Here is a 23,464-nt window from a genome sequence, read left to right as displayed (position 1 = left end):
CGGAGATTTAAATAGTATATATATATAATATATATATAACTCATTATACTAATATATATATATATACATGTAATATCTGTTTTTACCAGTATAAATGTAAGACTTCACTAACATGTAACCATTTCATACCAACCAATTTTTAGTAATTTCTGCACTTTTTACAAATATTATTTTCACTTTTTTATATTATTTTATTAGCTTGTTTTTTAGATTCGTACTCTCACTTGTAATACACGTAGATGCAGTTGAAGTGCACCCTATTCTTCATCTAAGTATTCTACTAAGTATTTCATCCTAAAAGTATGGTTATAGTGTAAGCATTACAAGTTTTTTGCAAGTATCTTAACAAACTAAGAGATAATGCCATATTTACAAGTACACATGCATGTGTAAAAACAACGTAGCAGTTTAGAATGAAATTTAAACCAGATCTACCACAATACTCAAATTTGTCTCACCTCACACGTGATGGAAGTCCCCGCTGTGAAACGGCTTTTACAAAGCACTCTTTCACTGTGGACGCTTTATTGTTGGTGCCTGCCTGAAGATAGACAATCGGACGGGAATATCCATCAATTCCTCCGTGTGTCACAATACGCCACCTGTGGTTATGTTGGCATGTACATTTCAATTGAAAGCACGATATAACATTTTAGGTCATCATTTAATGTATAATTATGTTACTGTAATTTTGTGCGGGAGTAATCAAAGCCATTGCAGGCAACTACAGAGCCAAGTTGCTGAAGATTTTAGGAAGAATTTTCAAACAGAACTATTTCAGGATATCAGCAGATATCGCTCACCGTATTAGTTTGTGGTGACCATCAATGTGCCAAAGTGACAATGGTGCTCTCACGGCATATACTCGTCTCTGAATACATGATGTATTAGGCCTCACATTGCCAGCAACGTTTTGAATATCTCTCACTACTGCCCTCACTTTCCATCTTTGCAGTCTGTATCCACTAGACCTCAAGTGGCCAGTCAACATCTGTAGACCTTCAAAAAAGAACAGATGCACAATCTGTACTATGACTTACCAATGAAATACGCAAAACTTGATGCACAACAGGGTTCTCCCCAGGATGAAATTGAAACAGGAGTAGGGGGAGGGAGGATGGGAGAGGGGGAGGGAAAACTAGGGGGTCCATGGGGCATGTTTTTTACCGTAATGCGTAAAATCGCCACCCCACCATAGACGGTATTTGGGGTACTTGTATATAAGACAGCCGAGTCGGTACAGTTTGTCTTAAGGTTTGTTACAGGGTGACTGTTTGTACTTGTGTGTGGTCTGCAGTGCATGCGTAGTACCCTAAAAATACACGCGTCCGAGGGCCTGGTCGAATGGGAATTCTTGACGATCGATTCCCGCGCTGTCAAACTTTTATTGTGGTGGAATTTAATCGGGGCGGATGTAATTTAAACGGGGCGCAACGATTGAAACGTGGGGGAGTTTTCCCAAACGGGGCGGGCGCGCCCGGTTTGCGCAACGTAGGGAGAACCCTGCACAATATAAATGTACAATGAATTAAAGACTTGCCATTTTTTGCTATTATTTGACTTGGCATACCTTTAAAGATTGTACGGGCATTAATAGGAACTGATTAATTATTTAAAAATATGTTACGGTTTCGGACAGGTACTGTACTTAACCTACCAATGTTTGGGGTTTCTTCCAAAATCTTCTGTATGACTTGACAAAGGTCATGAGTTGGTAGATCCACATAGGTCGCTTTCACACTTAGGCCATACTCTTTCATCCTCCTTTCCACTGTGGTTACACTCACGTGCAGCATCTGATGATGATGATATAATAGCAAAATATGTTCATGATGTTCACATAAATGGTTTGTTGACTCTCTATCTGCTGATTCTTTCGAACTTCAATAAACTCTTTAGTAATGAAGTGCCCAGTATCAAGTTAAAACAGTGTTTTTCTAATAAATATATTACCTTCTGAGGGCATGGTTGGTATCCAAATGCCATAAGCTGTTGGGCTCCAGGAACAGTAATAGCGTCGACGGCTGAATCACTGTGCCAAATCTGCCTGAGCAGTTCCAACTGCGCGTCAAAACCGCTTACCCCCTCCGAACTCTCTCGCCGTTTGAACATATTTAGGATGAGCAAGACCCGTAGAATGGGCACGAACTCTCTGCCGATCCTGGATTTGGATACTGTCTGTGATATTTCTCACTGAGCGTTCAAGATTGGCATTGCTGATGGAACTGTATTCTTGGCGCACAGTTGGCAAATTATGTCTCCTGATATGCCTGTTTTAATGTGGTCGGCTGGTGGGTAGTCAGTAGACCCTGCCTAGCAACTTCACTAAGGGGGATAACATTCGCGCCTCAACTGAGTTAACTGTTCTGCCCCGATGGCATAAACGGGGCGGGCCTCGGAATCCACTTGAAACCCTCGGGCACATTTCAGATGGGTTGTCGGTTCCCGCACGACTCTCTGTATTCAGTCTATCTGACTGATCTGTAGCCGTAGCGGTGCGACCTGTTCCTGACATATGGATACAAACGGGATGATAAGTCATTGTAGACTCGTGACAATGCTGATTCGAATGCTTTCGCATGGGCTCCAAGTTGTGCGTTGGTGCCATGTAGATTTTCCCTGACTCTGCCAATCTGATTGCCAAAAAAAGTACTGTTAATGCAACGCATTATGTCAAGAAATATTAAATATATCAGAAAGAAGCGTTCAGAGTTAGGACGTCATATTCATATAATAATATACTTTAATGACTTTATACTTACTTGAGTTAACAAAGTTCTTGACTGGAGCAAAGAATTCCGCAACCTGGATCCTGGAGGTGGATTTGGGATTGACGTTTCGCCAGTGCATCATTTCTGCCTTGCCACCCTCTCGAAATTGGGTCAAAAATGCAAGGACCTCTTCGAGAATGACTCGACGGAATTACGGGACCGCCGTTCAGCTCTATTAGCAGCAGGCCGCAATCACACAAGTTACACATATAAGTGAAACAATTACTGTCTTGTTGAGCATAATAAAGTGCAAACAGAATTGAGACCTGTACAGCGATACTACAGCGTATAAAATGCGAACGCTTCACGTTTGTTTGTATCAAGTTTGTATCCAGTGGCAGTTGGTTCTCTGTTTGAAATAGATATAAACACTAGAACGCTGATCAAGCGATACTAGCGCCTCACCGAGTCATGGCAAAAATAGTGAGGGAGATTTCTGTTTTCTATATTGACTAAGCGCGCGGCGAACATCTTCTCATTTGAATCACTCTCATACATTAATAGCACAGCCATATTTTAAATTTATTTATACAATATTTAATTATATTAGCCTAACTAGTATGTTATTTCTACTACTATTACTGAGCCAGTTGCCCCCTGTGGCTGAACTACGCTGACGTCACGCTCAGGATTACATACCAGGGCACGATTCCCTTCCTGCCCTGTCTTGCTAATTTATAGCCAGGCCAAGGAGATCTCAGCCGTCAGATATATCGTCTATGAGTCCACGACTCTGTGACCCCAAAATGTCTGGGTCATGTGCAAGCACTTCAGCTTTAAATTAAATCAAGTTTTTCATAACACTGTACATTTGCAAAACCAGCACTTTAGATGATTAATACGAACTGATGAATTGTAGAACATAAGTTAGTGTGAACATTTTAGTAGCAACATTCTCCGCTGGCTATACCTGACCTCTTCTTCACCTGCCTGTTCTTGTTTACTCGAACTAGTTTGTCTTGACGTATCCGAAAAACCTTGTCCCGTCCACGTTCAAGTCTCTCTCATTTTTTGGCGCAAAAATTTCGCTCTTGTGTCTGGATTTTGGTCATGTCTGCGTCAATATACACTTTGTCGTACGACATTAACAGTGCTGCTTGAACCCATTTTTTCATACGATTTTAGTCGTTTAGCACTCTGTAGTATCCTTTGCCAGTTCATGTCTCGGTCCTTAAGTACCAACTTCAGATATCTGATTCGGGTAGGTTTCTGCTCCTAGCTCTCAGCAAATCTTTTATACCGTCACGTTCAGCTTTAAGGTTCCCGATCAATTCGTTGGGACAATACTCTCGGTCCCTGGACTAGCGATTCTCGGCGTAGTTCGCTAATGATATAACATTGCCAACGTCTTCGTTCCGATCTAGACTTCTTTGACGATAAGATATGATGAAGTGACGCAGATATATATATGGGAACTGGTGTACTTGGGTATAGTTAGTATAAAATTTTCTGATATGTATACAATGGCATGACGGTGCCGTCTATTGTTCAAATCATTTACCTTCTGAATGTAATGGATGTATTTGATTGAAGTTGTCCACCATTCAAAAAGAGGGGGCTTGACCAGATCACGTGTTTACAAAAATAGGAAAATAGGAGTTTCAGTGGCGTAGGAAAAAAAATAGGGAAAAAATTAGGAATTTACACCAACGAATAGGATAAAACTAGGTTTATGCCACAATCGATTATTACTGAAACGGGGACCTAAGAGAATTTAGGCGAGGCAGAGCTGTTTGCCAGCGACATAGCCGATGACCGAAGTTCCAGCCACCATCTTATATTTCGCTTGGGCGATCCAGGGCTGTAAAACAAACAAATAGGACAATAAGAATCAGATATTCCTGCAACCATAAAACAGTGGGTACATTCAATAACCATAGAAAAAAACTATCATGACCGGGGGCCAATCCGAACATCAAGGTTCCAACCAAAGCAACCAGTATGCTATAACTAAAACTGCTGCCCAACTTCTTAAAATCAGCCGTTGAATGATGGAGGGCGACGGAGGAGAGCAGAGGGCGAGACGAGAGATGAAGCTCATAACAGGCGTTTACTTCGAATACATCATGGTGACTGAAATCTTCTCAGCGCACTTTTTCAGCACATATAAACAGCTGTACCTAGTATACATGCCGTATGTCCCCCCCAAAAAAATTTTTTTCTTGTTTTTTGGCCTTGACTGAATGAAATTATGTTCATTTCAGTGAACTGCTGAGTAGTAACAGTGCTAGCTTTAAGATATTTGATGAATTGGAGAATGAGAATTGTATTCTCCGAAAACATGAGCACCATGTGAACCATTTTCTTTCAGATGTGGGTATATTCTACTCTTTTATTTTGTTATGTCACGGAGCCATTTTTGGGTATACAGTGCGGGTGCAGACCAGTGTTTAATACCCCATATTCCCTCTCCTAGTAAAACCTCAGACGTGATCACAGAGAAACTGTTGTGTGTGTATATTCTCTGTCTTTTAAAGAGCAAAAAGAAGGTATCATACATGTATTCAGGGCTTTATTTGGGGCAAGTCATAATGTCTGGCGGGCAAATGAATTTGATGGCTTGCTTGCCCGACTAAGCATACATGTGCATTTTTCTTAGAACATACTGCATAAACTCTATAATACATTATGTTCGCAATCACAGTGTGTGCTTACAACTAACCTAGCTACTGATGATTATTCATTGCAATGTGCCGCCGAAAATAGAGGAATCACAATACTGAACTTTTACCATTTGCCTGACAGGCTGAGAACTTTTCTGTTGTCTGCTCTGCTGAAAAGCTTCCGAGTTTTTTTCAGACTCTTCCATGAGAAGTCGCAAAGAATTCTCTGAGGGCCTCCTTCGTCCATCGCCTTCACCCTGACCTCGCTGTCCGAGTATATGATTTGGAGGATCTGGTCAACTCTGCTTCATGGCACAAAGATCGCCTTCGTTTGAATGCCCTCATTGCAGATTCAGAAACATCTTATCTCGTTCACGTGACAAGTGGGGTGAGGCGTGTTCCGTCACGAAGACTTTGCCTTTTAAGGAAGTCTGATGTCTGCATGTCGATTAGGAGGCTGTGTGTTTTCTTTTCTTGGTGAAAAACATAAACAACAGGACTATTCATAATGACTTTTGTTTGGCATGTATTCACTATAAAACAGCGAGTTCAGCACATGGTTAAAGAATATGTTAACACAAAAGGGGAAAAGATAAGACTTGCAAAAGGCGAACTGACTGGGTAATCTAGTAAAAGAACTGATAATAAATGGCATGAGGTGGTCTATTTTCAATCATTACCTTCTGAATGTAATGGATGTATTTTTGAAGTTTCCACCATTCAAAAAAGGGGGGCTTGACCAGATCAGTGTTTACAAAAATAGGAAAATAGGAGTTCATGGGGTGGAAAAAAATAGGAAAAAATAGGAATTTACACCAACGAAATAGGATAAAAATAGGTTTTGCCACAATCGATTATTACTGAAAGGGGCTAAAGAATTTAGGCGAGGAGCAACTGTTTGCCAGCGACATAGCCATGGAAGTTCCAGCCATCTTATATTTTCGGGACTCCAGGGCTGTAAAACCAAACAAAATAGGACAATAAGAATCAGATATCCTGCAACCATAAAAGTGGGGTACATCATAACCAGTATCATGACGGGGGCAATCAACATCAAAGGTTCCAACCAAAGCAACCAGTATGCTATAACTAACTGCTGCAACCTTCTTAAAATCACCCGTTGAATGAGAGAGGGCGAGAGAGAGAGAGGGCGAGAGAGAGAGAGAGCTATACAAGGGTTGTAACTTCGAATCATATGGTGATGAAAGAATCTTCTCAGCGCACTTTTTCAGCACATATACAGCTGTCCTATATACCATGCGTATTCCCCCCCAAAAAATTTCTTTTTTTTGGCTGAAATGAAATTATTTCATTTCAGTGAACTGCTGAGTGTAACAGTGTAGCTTTAAAGCAAATGAATGAAAAATGTATCTGAAAACATGGAGCACCATGTGAGCCATTTTCTTTCAATTGGGTATTTCCCTACTCCATTTTTTTCATTTTGTTATGTCACGAGTATGTCTTGGTATACAGTGGGGTGCAGACCAGTGTTTAATACCATAATATTGCCTCTCTAGTAAAACCTCAGACGTGATCACAGAGAACTGTACCATTTCTGTCTTTTAAGAGAAAAAGAAGGGTATCATACATGTATGCAGGGCTTTATTTGGGGCAATAATTTTCAGTCACAACGAGGTGAAGAACGTAGGAGCCACTTTACACACGTATTGTTAGTTCGCCATCTTGCCACGAAGTCAGTAACCAATATGTTAAATTTATTATAAAGCTCTCGGAGTTAATGTCACGTCTCATTTACGTCATCATCACGCTGTTGGCTAATAATTTGGTACGAAAGTTACATCAACCTGTACAATCGATTTTAAGTCTTGATTGTACAGTAACCAGCAGTGATATTGGACAATCTAACATGAGTTCTGAGGTAAGGTTATGTACTTATTAACTACACAAGGTGCCAGTTACTCTAGCATTCGTCATCATTGGAAATTTTGATAACCTTACCATTAATTTAAACTATAATTAAAAGCAAAACAATAATAGATTTGTGGCTTATTTACCACTTAATTTGCATATACATCGACTTCTATTTACACAATATATGTGCCCAACAAATGTAGAAATAGTCACACAAACCTTTATGATGTTTTTCCCATACAAAGCTATTCCGTCTTCGGAGGCAATTGTTCGGACTGCACAGTCCAGGTTTCTGAGCCACAGAAGGAAAACTCCATGTGGAATGAGAAAACCTCCTCTGTCCCGTAACCTCAGTGGTGTCTCCATGGGAAGGCGTTGCTTTTCTTCTTTTGTACGCACAGCTGAATAACAACGTTTAATCTTGTACATCATTCACAAAACAACAATGTGCATGGTGCATATAAGTTGGCCAACGTACATAAATTATACGTAGAATACATTGGAAAATTTATTAATCTATTTATTATTTTGTTGCATATGTTGACTGCATAGGTAATAATTACAGGTGTACAGCAGTTGCAATAAAGCAGCTCCATATCCCTTCTGCCTTGCCGACCTCGATCTATATCGGCGTGCGTGTACTCGTTTAACTAGTTGCACGCAGCCACCAGCTATTGCGAAAAGCGAGTGCTCCGTTTCTTCGTGTAGATGTTCAATGGTGGCCAGTGTTTCTTCTGTTGATGTCTTCATTTTGATCAACTGATCGCTGGCCTGTGATAACATAAATATTAAACATAAATGTTAATTAGATTACTTTGATTATTTAACTAGTAACATATTTTTAATACTGTAGCATTCCGGTAGTCGTAGTACTAGATGGCCGTACGTTTTCTTCATTACCCCTTTGCTGTAAATAAATGTATACATTTTCGCCTTGAAACAGCATAGCCATAGGTTGCAACGAAGTTCAAGTTGTTTATTAGAACTTTTGGTTGCTGCTCAAATGATAAATATATTCTAGTTCATTAACAACATAGATGATCGTGCAAGTTTTAATTACCTTACGCATTACAGCAGCAGCAATTGCATGGCCTAGTGCGTTGAATTCCTTTGTGGTGACGGGTCTGACAACAAGCGCCGTAACGGTTTCCCATTGTGTCCGCAGTGAATGTCTCCATGTCGCGTCACTGTCACAGTCAGCACTAGCTGCTCCACACTTTACATGTTCTAAATCACTGAACGCGAAAGTCACTACATTTAACCACTCCATCTTGAACGACGCGTAACTTTTTGATGATTTCTTCGAACAGCATCTTTCGTACAGGCTCGTAAACATGAGGAACAAATGACCAACGAGTGTAACAAATACACCGTGATCATGCATACATTTCAATAGCAATTGCCTGTTGGTGTTGTCAACCTGCATGTGGAGTTCTTCTCTCACAACCTCGTTCACTTCCGAAGCAAATACCCTAATCTCTGTTGTCTCTAATTCACCGCGAATCTCCTTTACTTGTGCCTTGGTCATAGGCCGCACAGTAGAATGCTTTTTACGTCGTTTATCTGGAGCCGTTTCTAAATTCAGCTTTTGTTTGGCTGACATTTTCGAAGCGAAGTGGAATGAGTCAATGAGATCTCGCGAAACATTCGTAGTTTCAAACCCCCCATCGCACCCCGCTTGACACCGCCAACAGGTGGCATTTTTGTCAACAGACAAGAGTCCATTCTTCACAGCCACTGTTTGAAATGGCAGGAAAGCTGCGCCCCCAGCATAGTAACACGGTATGACCCATGTGTGACGTTCAAAGCTATATCTCCATAAAAAGAAGAGGTATGGAAACAAAGTAATGTTTGAGTGTGAGGTGGATGTCCAACGCTAATTTAGATGTAATTTTTATCGAGTTGCACGTGATATATCATCGGTAAAATTAGGCAAGCAAATGTTGAATTTCTCGTGTTTTGGAGTGTCATACTCCTCCTATATTATCTTACTCCTGCTAATAGTAATACTATTACTAATAGTATTACTAATACTAATAGTATTACTCACTGACAATGACTGTAACCCTACTCTTGTTGGGTGATATTATTGTATCTAGGTGTATGTTAGCTCCAAGAAACGGTCTTTGCTAGTGTTAGAAGACCATGTGTATGTGACGGCGGCATAGTTTCGGATAGTGTCGGAAGGTGGCGCGGTGTTGCCGCATGCGCGAGGCGCGCGCCCTGTCTCGCTCTCTTACTTGGCTGACATTGATGGGAGCAGATGTGAGTTAGCCGGCGTCTCCAAATAAAGCCGTTCATTCCCGAATTCCGGTGTTTATCGATTTACTGTGAGTGCTCCCATGAAGGCATAATAGTCAGCCTTCACAGTGACGCCCGAACGTTTTGATTTCCAATCAAAGAAATTCTGCACGAATCCAAATCGGAGGAGCACTTGATCTCACACAGGTGATTTCTTGGAGGCCGCCATGTTCCGTGCTATTCTTTGTTATGATCGACGTAATTTCTGTGCCATTGTGAGGCAAGTAAATGATGTCAATGCCTAATAAATATTTCTATTACTATAGATAACATAGGGTTTTCCAGTTTATGCTACTCAGTTTCAAGATCAGAAGCTGTAATAACCGGTTAATACATGTTTTGTGACTTGGTGGCATGTTGTAATTTGCGTGTGACAGCCTAAAAATTTCTTTTTTTACGAGAGCTCTTTTTTGAATTTGTATGAAAAAAAGAGCTCTCGTAATTTTTTTTACGGGAGCTATTTTAGGCTTGGCCAGAGCTACTTTTTCATAGCATGATTTTGTTAAATTTTTTTTATAATATTCATGCACTGACTCTAAATCATCCATCAGCATGATGCACTCAGCACCAGTATCAGACTATCAGTGTTAAGAAATCGTTAACAAATTACATTCGATCACATTTTTTTTTATCTCATTTCACTCGACTAAGAAACCAATCACATTCTTATTCAATTTCATTCACACAGACAGACATGCACTACACAGTACACATAGTCAGGTAACATGACAAAGACAGGAAATCAAGAATTATAATCATGGTAATGATGGTATGGTTATTTTCAAGTTTCTTTTTACATTGACTGAGCAATTTCAGAACCTCAGAGACAGTTTTTAGTTACTTTGAGTATTTTAATAAAACTTGTACTGGAATCTCTAGGAATGCCGGGAGCTTCTGGGTATGGTTTTACTTTCGTTTTTCTCCTCCCCAGTCCACGGTACCCCCATAGATAGATCCATCTATAGATTAATGCTGCCGCACATCCGCAAAGTTACAAGTGCCTAGAATCTTTAAGTATATACAGTTTACATTGCTTCTAGATATCTAACTGAATAAAAATAGTCCACTTTCTACGTTAAGAAAAGTGACGAATTTAGTTAACAGCTTTGATTACGTGCGTGTGTCACTGGTCGTGCCCTCACTTCCCACGATAACCCCTGCGATATAAAAACTTATTGTTATACGGTCATAAAAACACTGGGCTGCACTACATGCCCGCCAAAAACTTGGTGGATCGGGCCTCCGGGTCGGAACTAGTATCTAACGCTGCCGGCAGCACGGGAGCGATTTTTTCTCGTATCTTCCAAAAATTTTGCTCTCGTAATTGTTGTTGCCAGAGTGCTTTGAAAGCCGACGGGAGCGAAATCGCTCGCCGCTCCCGTGTATTGTTTTCGCTGGTGTGTGACGTCACTCGCTGAGCCCAGCAGTGCGCAAGTAATATGGCAGGAATTCAGCTAAGACTAGGTGTACGAGAAATCACAAGCGTTCCTCGCTGCAAGTATTGTACATACGTATATATATATTGAGCTGTCTCTAGTACCTGTGTGCACTGCTAGCATTTTGCAGATTGGCTCGGAGCTATTTGATATCTGTAGCTAGTCTGCTTATGGTAAGATGACCTGAGGCACGTTATACGTGTGTTATCGAGAGACAGAACTTGATATTATTATTATTATTATTAGATAACAGTTTTCGTGCGTGTGCGTGAGGAAGTTTACTTATGTGATTCCAAAATTGTCTAACCTGCCAATCAAACAAAATAAAAAATTATTATAGTAATTGTGTTACGTAACACCCTAAATAAAGATGGCCACTGCACACCCAAAACTGAAGGAATTTTCGGGCGAGTCCAGCGAGGATTTTACCTTGTGGTTTAAGCGATTTGAACTATTTGTGCCGACGCCGTCTTGTCTTTCCCCTATATTTATCGGGTAGGGCTTTTATGACCTACTACAGTCTGCCAGCGGAGACCAAGCTGAACTATGAACAGACACGTCAGGCACTGAAGGAGAGACGACCCGGACGAGCATGCCTTGATCAGGCGTCAGGAGTTTATGACTCTCGGTCTTGGGACGGATGAGGCAATCACCGCCTTTGAGTTACTGGTTCTCCGTAAGGCGGCGACAGCATTCCAGGATTTTCCAGAACAACATCGAAACACGATGGCAAAGGAGCAGTTCATGAGGGTGGTAGGAGATGTACAGCTTCAGCTGCATCTCCTGACCCAAAACCCTGACACGATACGCCAGGCGGTGAAATTAGCGGGACAGTATGTACAGGTGAGGAAGGCTATGACCCCTCAACTTGTCGCACAGGAACCAGCCATCTGCCAGGTCTCGCTGGATGAAGGGTTTGCCTCTCCTGCCGCGGTAATGGATGAAATCACCAGTCTGAAGGATGACGTCCAGAAGCTGTGTGAACAAGTACAGCTCCTGATGAGGAACCAAAACTCTGGCTGTGGACGTACCCGCGGACACAGTGGTCGAAGAAATCGCCATGGACCAAGCCAAGGTTGTGGTCAAAGGCAAGGTCAGAGATATGGAGATGGTTCGAATGATCAACGAGTGCAACCAGGTAAGTCTGAGCAAGTTTCGCAACCATGCTCTTGCCAATCAACAGCAAGCTCAATTCAATGACCGATTCGACGGACATTGCTACAATTGCGGCAAATACGGACATCGCAGCGCTGAGTGCTGGGGTACCTGTCAGTCGGAAAACTAGTATGTGCTGTGGATGAGGGTCGCTCTGCAGCCAAGAAGAGAAGGAAGAAGACTCAAATGATTATTCCAAGGGTCCTGATGAACGTGGGCAATCAGGAGATACCATTGTTGTTTGACACTGGGGCGGATGTCTCGCTGATGCGCGAAGATGTATGGGATTTGTTCTCACCAGGGGAAAGAGGAACGTTGTCTGAAGAACCAACAGTAATACGTTCGGTGTCTGGAGAAAAGTTGTCTTGCCTTGGAGCAGCACCCGTTCGACTAGGACCTTTGAGTTTGGAGTATCCCTTCCGGATAATGAGAGAAATCGACAGTCCAGTCATTTTGGGCTGGGACTTCATGATGGAATATGCCATTACAGTCAACCCCCAGTGGAAGGAGCTCCTCATCCAGGGTGAACCTTTCCTACTACTAGAGGCTGTATTGTCTCCGACAACAATAACAGCCAGAGCCCTGAAGGCCACCACCATCCCAGGAAGAACGGAGGTCATCATTCCGGCATACTTACCTCATGGTCCAGGTTTTTCAAAGTTAAAAGTATGAAGGGATCTTAGAACCCAGCAACCCCCAAGAATAATCGTGTCCCGTATCGTGGCAATGGTGGCAAATTCGTTTATTGCAGTGCGGATTATGAATCCGGGACCAGAGCCGCTCGGAATTGGCAAGCGTACGTGTCTCGGAGAGTTCCATTGTCTGGGAGGTTCACAATCCAACACGGTGAGACGCACGTATGAGCTAATAGAAGAATACAAACCAGAGGGCGAAGAAGGTAGCGAAACAGAGGCAGTCGACAGCAAAGGGATTCCCTCTGTTGATTTGTCTGTGTGTAAACTCAAGAAGGGCCAGATGCCATGTCTGAAGTCCCTCTTGAAGAAATACAATAGCGTTTTCAGTAAAACACCAAACGATCGAGGATTCACGGATCTCGTGGAGCACCGTATTGAGACAGGAGATGCCTAACCTATCAAGCAGGCACCACGTAGGGTTCCTTTCCACTTGCGGGACGAGTTGGAGGAGCAAGTGCGTGATATGTTGGAAGATGGGGTTGTGGAGCCTTGCTCCGGTCCCTGGTCATCTCTAGTGGTCCTAGTGAAATAGAAGTCTGGTGCGTTCCGGTTTTGTGTGGATTACTGGAAGTTAAATGCTGTTACCAGAAAGGATGCCCACCCTCTGCCCATGATTGATGACTCACTAGCATCCATGTCGGGTGCTGTATTCTTCAGCAATCTTGACGACCATTGGTTACTGGCAAGTCCCTGTCAACAAGGACCATCGAGACAAGACGGCCTTCTCGATTGGGATGAACTTGTATTGTATTGTTTCAAGAGACTTCCCTATGGGCTCTGTAATGCACCTCCGCTGTTCCAGAGATTGATGGAGTTGGCATTCGCTGGCATGAGCTGGAAGGTCATGCTGACGTATCTTGATGATCTGGCAATTTTCACGAAAACATTTGATGAGCATCTTGAGGTCATAGAAGAGGTCTTCCAATGCCTACATGAGGCCAGATTGAAGCTCCAGCCCAGCAAGTGTCATCTCTGCAAGGACCAGATCATCTTTCTCGGACACCACGTGAGCCGACTTGAAATCAAACCGGATCAATTTAACATCCAGAAGATAAAGGACTGGTACGTGCCGAAGACGGTGAAGCAGGTACATAGTTTCGTCGGCCTGGCTTCGTACTATCGTCCTTTCGTGGAGGGATTTGCAAAGATTGCCAAGTCCATGATCCAGCTCACGGAGAAGCATATACCCTTTGTGTGGGATGGAGCTTAGACACCATTATTACCGATCATAAGCCACTGCTGCAACGGACCAAAATCCGCTGGGACGCTGATGTCACACAGAAAAGGACACGCTAGATGAATGAGTTAAGCACATGGGGCGACATCGAAATCCAGTACCGGCCCGGCGTGAATAATGGGAATGCAGATGGCATGAGCCGCAGACATCCGACCGAACAAAAGAAATTGGGGGATCTTATCAAAGCACTATTTGTCATTCTTCCGTCGGATGATGTTAAGACGAATGAGCAGGTGGTAAATGCTAGGGTTTCCCAGGCCTCCACATACAATGATGTGAATGGAGTGGTGTTAGACTCTAGGGGTTCCCAGATCTGCACCAATAATCCCTTACTGACAGTGTTTTCCCGTCACAAGATACGTCGGAGTAGGCGTAGTAGGAAACACGGAGTTTGAGCGACAGCGCTTGCACCATCAGATGGCCAGGGTCAGCCATCGAGTGGCATGAAGGCGTCCAAAGCGTAGTAAGTGCCGTTGACGCCGGTAGCCGCGAGGTAGTTGTTGGAGGCCTTCGTTCTCCAGTACTTCGTTCGTCAGTCCAGAAGGTTTCCTCCCACGCCTTCTGCTGGGCCAGAAGGGTGGGATCCAGGTTGAATTGCGCAGCCCAGAGATTCGCCACCACCTTGGCCACGGTTTGGTTTGGCGGCAGCTGGGTCATCCGCCAGGCACTCGCGGCAAGAAACGGGACGCACGATGGTATGTGGATTACGGAGAACAACCTCTCTGTCTCTTCCATGGTGTACTGACAGGAGAGGACCTGAAGTAGTCTCTGACGTTGGTGTGCCAGGGCGCCGACGCGAACCGGTTGAGAGATGCCAGGATCCTTCTGCGGTTCTTAACCACCGTGGCTGAGACAACCACCATGGTCCTCTCGACCACGCTCAAGTTGACAGAGTTCCTCAGGAACAGCGCCCGGTACACCCTCGAGTCACATGCCGAACCACAAAGTCATTGGGGTCGACGGTTGCCACTGCCTGCAAGTCAAAGCTCGCCATTATCTCATCCATCATAGTCTGGGTGAGATCCATCCTCCACTCTAGGTTTTGCTGCCGGCAGGTAGAAGCTCTTGGCTTGGACACAATCTTCATATATAGCAAAGAACTTTGTGAGAAATGGTAACATTACAACAGGAGGCAGCTACCCTGCCACTGTCCACGGAATACAAAATACTGAACACAAAATTACACGATCTGCTAAAAACAAGGGGCAACTGCCCAGCGGTAAACGTTACAAAAGAAAGCAGCTACCCTGCCATGTTCCACAAAATCATGAAATGCGTCAAACACCAACGCCTCATTTACGCAATCGCGTGCTCGTGGCGTCTAGTAAGCCTCGAGTCTAAGTGTTGTCCTCCGTCGGGACATCCGCCATCGCTTCGGTGTGCGGGTCGCGTCGCTGTACAGCTTCATGTGTCGGACATAATCGTCCAAGTAGGCGGGAGCAATGACACGACGTCCGCTTCTTGTCACGCATGGTTCTGGAGCGGCCTCGATCAGCGCTTCCTCTGCCAGCTGAATGAGTTATTCAGGGTGATGCTCATCCAGCGGTGGGTCATCTAGGTGACCGTCAACGTGCAAGGCAAGTGGTACGAACTCTGCACCATCATCTTGTTCGTCGTGTTCTTCTTCTTCACGGGCAGCATCAGCTTGTCTCTCCTCATGAAGTGGAACAGCAGGACTTCTGGTTCTGGAGCCTGGACGCCAGGTGCTGCAGGCAAACCCATGTCAACACGTGATCCCGCTCCTAACTCAGCATCCCCCAACGTGGGGCACATCTCCTCAAAAGAGGGGTGTATGTGACGGCGGCATAGTTTTGGATAGTGTCGGAAGGTGGCAACGGTGTCCAAGAAACGGTCTTGCTAGGGTTACAAGACCATGTATTGTATAGACAATCAGTCGCACAGCCTCGTCAGGCTAGCATATTGCCATTTAATGACCCAGTGTCACAGTGCTCCTGTTAGAGACAGTGGATGAGTGTGAATTTTTATCACTGGCAGTGATAAAAATTCACACTCCTCAATCCTCATGCACTCACTCTAAGGAAGTAAAAATTTATGTTAATATTCATTGAAAAGCGACCAGTTTTTAGAATAGTTATAATTCCATAACCAGTGAAATCACTACGGTTTTACAGTTCTATGATTATCCTATTACAATTCCAAAACTTTGATACATTTTTACCACTAATATGAAAATTAACCAATTCATGCAATCTAACACTTAAAACTCTCAGAAACATCTAGATGCACCTAGATGGATAGTGGAGCACAATTTTTGTGTTAATTTAGGCGAAAACGAATATCGATGGTGGTTCATCCCATATGTCTGACAGAGCTTTGCCCCTAAACTTTGAGCTTTGCCCCTAAACTTTTATTATTTTCAAAGTACTAACTCGTGATGGTCACTGGCAATGTTAAATTTGCTGTGTCGCCTCTATACTTGAGGGTTGACAGTACACTGTGACATCATTGACAATAGTAAAACGAGAGAGATATTTTGCTTGACTTCCAAATTTCTATTTATACATAACATACATGTACAAAAATCTACAGAAGAATGCATTGTAGACATTGCAAACATTGGGTAACAAATTTGTAAGATAGCAAGAGAGATACGAGAGGGAGAAAGACCTAGAGAATGAGCGAGAGCTAGCAAAAGAGAGAAGAGAGAGAGAGAGAGAGAAAGAGAGAGAGGTGGGGAGCGAATTAGATAGAGAGTTAGAGAGAATGAAACATACACGTAAAATAAACAGTGTGCTACATGTATGCATGCATGGTCAGCCACACGCACTAACTACTGACATCCAGACTTAATCATTTGATGGCCCATATATTGCACTACAAGCCTTAAGTAGCTGTGAGGCAGTCATTTCCATAGCTGCATACTTCTCCCAGTAGTTGGGAAGCATTCCTTCTACGTGTTTTGTGTGGCGGCGTTGGTCCATGACTACTTGTTCCTCGGTCACAAGCTGTTGGTGCAGCTTGACAACGTCTGCTTCGCGTCTTAGCAGCGGCACTATGCGGTAGAAAGTTAGGCTTCGTCTCCCTGCATAGCTATTTATGCGTGTGTGCCATCTTAAACAGGGTTTGCCCCAGGATGAAACTCAAACGGGGGGGAAAGGTCAGCGCGAGCGCAGCGAGCGAAAACCATGGGGGTTAGGGGGTACCCCCCCGAGAAAATTTTGAGGTCTTAGATGCTCTGTGGTGCATTCTGAGGCATTTTGGGACATGTTTGAGTTGATTTGTTTTCTCTGATCTGGTGTGTAATTTGTTATATTTTTTGTATTTTTAAAACTTAGGGTTAATGGGGTAACTATGGGAGAACTTGAAGGCAACTTGTAATTTTTTCGGGTAAGTACATAAAAATGAACATAACACAAGGCAATGGTTGTATCATTTATTGACATCAACTGCAATAAGCAGGAACTGTGACTCTACTTTGTCACATCTACTCGACGCTGGCGCATGGCAGCCCAACGGTCAACTGCCTGGTCGAATGGAAATTCTTGCCGAGGTGGCCCCTCAATTGCCAGTAGCAGCAGCGCCTCCAAAGCTGACTCACTCAGCCTGTTCCTCATGTAGTTTTTCACTATGCGCATGTGTGAAAATCCCCGCTCACAGTCTGAAACAAAATGAATCGGGTTAAAGTGGGCCACATGAAGTTTTTTGTATTGCTGCTAAAGACAGGTTATACCATTTTCACCACACTTTTAAGTTGAACCTATTTATCTCTAACCCCCAGCTTAGCTGCTAGGCATGTACAAGTCAAATTTTCTCACAAACAAAGCTGTATATATGTTTGCCAGTGTTAGCAGAAACTACTAACCAGCTGAGGAGGCAGCAAGCACCAAAGAGATGGTAGCTAGCTTGTGGAAATTTGGCAGTGTCTGGCTGTGTAGGGTGGCAAGCTGGGATAGGGCATGTTGCAGTGTGGCTGGCCTCATCTCCGTCAACATCTGCCGCACGACTGGCCACTCCCGGCGCATGGCTTCCCCATCCAGATTTGTGAAATGTTGTACTAGATCCTGACATAGAGAGACAAAGAACAACAATTTAAATAATAGATAATTATTGTCATCAAACCACCATGTGGATAAATTTATTAGCAAATCTGTGAAAGGTATAAAACATGTATCTATCAGGAATTATCAGGCATGTAATTTCTAGCAGGCCAGGTTTGTATGTTGTTCAACTTACATCGATCTGCTCATCCCCATAGGTAGCCATATAGTCGGCATCCTCAGGGTGGTCAATCCCTGCTGGGTCCATGACGGTCAGCTTGCTTAGGATGGCCAGGTCAGGGAACTGGTCCTCCAGCTGCCGCAACAAATGTTCAATATATGGCTGGAACACCTGAAAAAAGAGAGGCACGTCTCATTTTTTACTGAATGCAGATGTATGTAAACACTGCAGTGTCTGTGACCCAGTGTCATAATAATTGCTCGCTAATTACTTGATTATTTAAGGCTAATCACTGGCACCAGTTCCCATATGAATCTGATTTCAATCCATATGATGAGACCCAATTTTGGTTTGCCATTGAGCTTGTTTGCTTTAAATAGTATTTACCTGGCACATGAAGCTGTTGCGCTTCTCCTGAGTGTATTCCAGTCGGATACCTGTGCAGGCACCCTCGATGTATCTTTCCAGCTCCATGAATTTGGGGCCTGGCTGGATGAGGAAGGCCCTTATGACGGTGGAGATGCTCCGCACCGTGGCACCGGAGACCTTTGTCATTAATCAACACTAACTGTTAGTTTTCAATGTAATCTATCCATGGTTTGTTGTTAATTTTTTTTTTTCTTCAGCTAATACCATTTGACATCAAATTGCGATGTATCCAGCTCACAATTAGTCAGAATGACTAGATATATGTGATAAAAAGGCTAAAAAAAACAATAATAATAATAAGTCAGAATGACTAGATAAACTGTGATCAAGTGTAATGTGAATTAGCACCATACATGTACGTAAGGATAATAAATGATTGTTGAAGTCCTGCTTAAAGTGACTAAGTTGGAGTAGCAATGTGTGATCAGGTAGCCTATAATACAGATATCCGAAATATATACATGTATTGTATAACTAAGATAAGAACTTGCATATGGATTTTGCAATTTGTATTGCAAGTATAAATGTCAAATACAATAGTAACAATACTTATATTTGCATGACTGAACTTTGAACTTGGATATACATTTGTCGTACGAATTAACAGTGCTGCTTGCAACCCTTTTTTCATACGATTTTAGTCGTTTAGCACTCTGTAGTATCCTTTGCCAGTCATCTCGGTCCTTAAGTACCAACTTCAGATATCTGATTCGGTCAGGTTTCTGCTCTCCTAGTCTCAGCAAATCTTTTATCTCCACGTTCAGCTTTAAGGCTTCCCGGATCAATTCGTTGACAATACTCTCGTCACTGGAGTCAGACTTCTCGGGTAGTCCGCTAATTATAACATTGCAACGTCTTCGTTCTGAATCTAGAGCTTCTTTGACCTCGCTTTGAACTGTCTGCTTCACTTCCGTGCTGAGGTTTACCATAGCTGTTTCGACTTTTTCTATTCTCATCTCAAACTCGTTTTGTTTCTGCTTCATGTTGTTAATAAGGTTCAAAGTGTCAACTGCATTGCCATTGCATTTTTCACAAAACCAGTGAAAACTCACAAGGATATTCGATTAAGAAGTCGTACATCGGTTCAGCCAATCCAGCTGAACATGTGGGCACACAGTACCAAACACGACAGAATTCACACCTCAAGGATTTTACGGTACTAGTGATGAGTTTGTCACACTTTCCACAAATACTATTCTTAGATATATCACTGTCGTGTGATCCCTTTAATGTCTTGTTTGTGTGTTATTATATCGATTTATTTCACTGCGCGCTACAATGCACTGGACCAATGACGAATGCTAACTGTTCCAGGAACACAAACAGAAACTAGAACAGAAAAGACACGCATTCGCTTTATATGCAGATGACTCGAATTATATGTTTACGCGTAAAGTTCTCTCGCACACGAGACCCAAACTACCGTATAGTATGCATACATCGCATCACACCATATTGCAGCGGTCACGCGCATTGTATTGTAACTATTGTCTCGTATTGTTCTAGCTATCGCGGCTCATGTACACGTATGCGTAGTCACGTACACACACGCTGTAGTTGCACAAATACATGCACGCATACCGTACGTACACACGCACAAGATTTTCACGTAAGAAAATGAAACTTTTTCTCATATAGTCACTTGGAAAGTTTAGTGGCCCCATCGGGCCACCAAAATTTAGCATTTCTGGAATTCTGCTGGCCCGACGTTCAGTTTTACTGGCCCCGGGCCATTTCGCCAGCGCTAGTGTCGAGCCCTGACTAGGTTGAAAAATTCGAAACATTGCAATATACAATGGGTACTACAAACTTTACCTATATATTACATTTTGAGATATTCAAAATAGAGATTTAGGCATAATGAATCATTTGAATGGCTAAAAAATTACTGACCTTGGTCGTCACATCAATCTTGAAGTTGAGCACCAAAACGAGGCAGGCTACTAACTGTGCATGCGCTGCATTTTTGCGCATGTGCAAACGATGTTACTCACTAGATGGCGTATTTATACAAAAGAAAGACAGATGGACACATAATCGTCCTAGACAAACGTATGACTAAGACACTCAAATTTCCCTGTGGGGTTAATTTTTCAAGTTGGTCTGGAAAACCTCGCAATGGTCTCCTGTACTCACAAAACACTAATGTAAAGCCCCACTATGTACCAAGTGTACTTCATCAATTGCTGGTGTCAGAACAAAAAGACAAAAATAACAGGGAGAATTGCCACATGGACTAGCGCTGCATGACCGAGGTGGTCTATTAATACCTCAGCGAGTTATGCTACCTTGGCTGAGAAGCATTGACAGGACAGTCCGCTTACATGCATGTGAACGAGGGCTGTCATCGTATGGAAAAACCCTTATAAAAGTAAGTAAAGACAAAACATGAAACCATACAAGTGTAGTATATGTGTTATACATGTACGATCTAAAATACTAGATAACTAGTTTCATGGTGCATTTAGTAGCACAGAGTAGTGGTTTTCCGTACTTGCTTATCTAGTAAGAAATTGGTGGACGAGCAGGCATATTGATGTTTGTAGCAGAGACATACTCAAGCATTGCGAGCTATTTAGCAGTAAGTTGTTAATCGGTAGTGAAGACAGGTTCTAGGCATCAAGAGATGCTTAAGGGTGACATGGGGCAATGTGCTGATAATGGGGGGTGCCATCCTCACAGTTGATTAGAGGACCGCTGTTGATTTGGTTGGGAGCGTGTATGTATATTTTAATATGTATTATTCGAGAAATTCGTGTGGTACATCTCGGTAACCCTCCACACTGGGATGTTTTTCATGGTCCTGTATAATGATGCTCTTGCGTGAGGTTTTATAACTAATACTTGTTAATTTTCTCCCAGAGTAGGCCTTTAGCCTTGAAAATAAACTTTCGATTGCACTACCGTTTACGCGTAGCGGTGGCATAAAATGCCTGGCCATGTCTGGAGAAGAAGTCCTCGCTTAATCCTTTAAAACCAAAACACTGCTATCCTGAGTAGGTCCCAGGTCTGCCATGCAATGAAGCGACGCTCCTTTGTTGATGCAGGTTTAAAATCTCCTAAACCTGTTAATCAACATTAGTGTCACCGCGTGCTTCTTTAATTAAGCCCCGCGCGACGGCGTGATCGTATTTATGTTTTAGCACCTTGCGAAGGAATAACCCCGCTCGAGGATATAACAACCAGGACGTGATAGACAACGCAACACAGTAATTTAGATAATCCTTACAAGCATAACATTTATTAATTAATATCTCTCCATCACAGTACACTTCGCTCTCAACACCCCAATCGTTATAAATTCGTCATGGATTCTAAGGACTACCCAGCGCTTGCCTACAAGCGCTGTTGCTACCGTTGTGAACAGCTACGTCCCGCTTAATCCATCCCCGCGACATATATACTCATAACCCCGCTAACCTATACTACTAACCAGCAATACTATCACGACCGAACTCTATATTATTTCCTCTAACAACAATCTAAACAGTCTGTACAATCAAAACTAACATACCAAGAAAAACCATAGTTACGTATACATGCCATCTCGTCGGAGCCGTCTCGGCCCGCCTCGTCTCGGCTGGTCCTAGCACACTCTCTATATCTTTACTCTGTTACCTTCGCTTTATTTATCTGCCCGACGTCCGCGGCCGACCTTAGTGCCTTAGGTCGACAGGCGTACCCGTCGTCTCCCTTTGTTTATTGTTTAAGCTGCTTTTGTTCTCCCTCCACTAGGTCAGTCGTACTATGTAGGTATAAGTTCCGTCCCATACTTGACCGGTGGCCAGAGGCAGTGACGTAACCGTTTTGGCGTTCCCGTTCGTACCGTTCTAGTCTCCTAGGTTACATTAGCATGCTTGTTAGGCAGATCTGCCTAAGTTAGATATGTTAATCAAGCAATTCACGTAAGTTACACATTTATATGTGGGTGGGAAAGGCACCTTTTGTTGACATTACATTTTAAAATTAAAAATATGTGATGGTGCTGCACATACTGAACGGCAACATTTTCTCTATAAATATATACGCTTGTATAAAATTCAAGTGGTAATTTTGCTAACACTTTCGATTGAAAATGTACCTTCAAGAGCATCACACCACTTGATGAAATACATTTTGTATAGATGATGTATATGATACAAATTATTACTAATAGTCATTTAGAGCAGGTGAAATAAACTTTTGCCAATTTCGCGATTGACCCAGTTATACTATTGTCCGTGTTAATACTAATTGGAGATGAATACATTACACATCTCTCACAACCCCTATAGCCCGGCAGATTTGTGAATGAATTGTGATTTTTATGATACAAGCATGAGTTTTGGCACACTGTTAGAGCATGCCCTAAGGAAATTTTTTGGCTATAGGGCCATCGCATATTTGTCCCATGGCAACAATGGCGGCCATTTTCCAAGATGGCCACCATAAATTTTTCCACACTCTAATTAGTTCGTTATACATGTAACTTATATTTTCATATAGTAGTGTTAATAAACGCAGATGCACCATCTCTACTGCACCACTGAACACTTTTCAACGTTACGACAGAAAACACAAACAAATGTAAACCCAAGTCCCACCCTCAGTCTACAAATTTTTTCTCCCCCAATTGTGGATATTCATATCTCGTAACCAATGAGATTTTGTGTAAAACCGAAATGCCCACAGCGTGAAATCGGACAATTCTTTCCCCGCGGATGTGAGTTATCACTGAATTCCGCAACCGCAAGAAAATGTCTGCCACAAGAACACACGTGATTTCAAAGTTGAATGTCTGTCAGGC

At 42.8% G+C, this 23,464-nt stretch overlaps 1 protein-coding gene across 1 annotated transcript; it reads right to left on the bottom strand.

The window, feature by feature from the left end:
- Positions 1 to 17,203: 17,203 nt before the first annotated feature.
- LOC106815752 lies at positions 17,204 to 19,259 on the bottom strand. The gene is made up of 4 exons (XM_014820260.1): positions 18,637 to 19,259; positions 18,265 to 18,420; positions 17,894 to 18,092; positions 17,204 to 17,689 (listed from the first exon to the last, which is right to left on the bottom strand). Exons 1-4 carry the CDS (start codon positions 18,802 to 18,804, stop codon positions 17,502 to 17,504), a joined length of 711 nt encoding a protein of 236 aa, XP_014675746.1. The 5' UTR covers positions 18,805 to 19,259; the 3' UTR covers positions 17,204 to 17,501.
- Between the last annotated feature and the right edge of the window lie 4,205 nt (positions 19,260 to 23,464).

The sequence above is a fragment of the Priapulus caudatus genome, unplaced genomic scaffold (genome assembly GCF_000485595.1).
Source record: "Priapulus caudatus unplaced genomic scaffold, Priapulus_caudatus-5.0.1 Scaffold1191, whole genome shotgun sequence".
NCBI classification, from domain to species: domain Eukaryota; kingdom Metazoa; phylum Priapulida; class Priapulimorpha; order Priapulimorphida; family Priapulidae; genus Priapulus; species Priapulus caudatus.
This window is presented reverse-complemented; position numbering and strand designations above follow the sequence as displayed.

Coding starts and splice junctions, on each gene's coding strand:
- LOC106815752 (XM_014820260.1), bottom strand. CDS start 18,804: ATGACAAAGGTCTCCGGTGCCACGGTGCGGAGCATCTCCACCGTCATA. Junction 18,421..18,636: donor GCAACAGCTTCATGTGCCAG/GTAAATACTATT, acceptor CTCTTTTTTCAG/GTGTTCCAGCCATATATTGA. Junction 17,690..17,893: donor GCTTGCTGCCTCCTCAGCTG/GTTAGTAGTTTC, acceptor ATTTTGTTTCAG/ACTGTGAGCGGGGATTTTCA.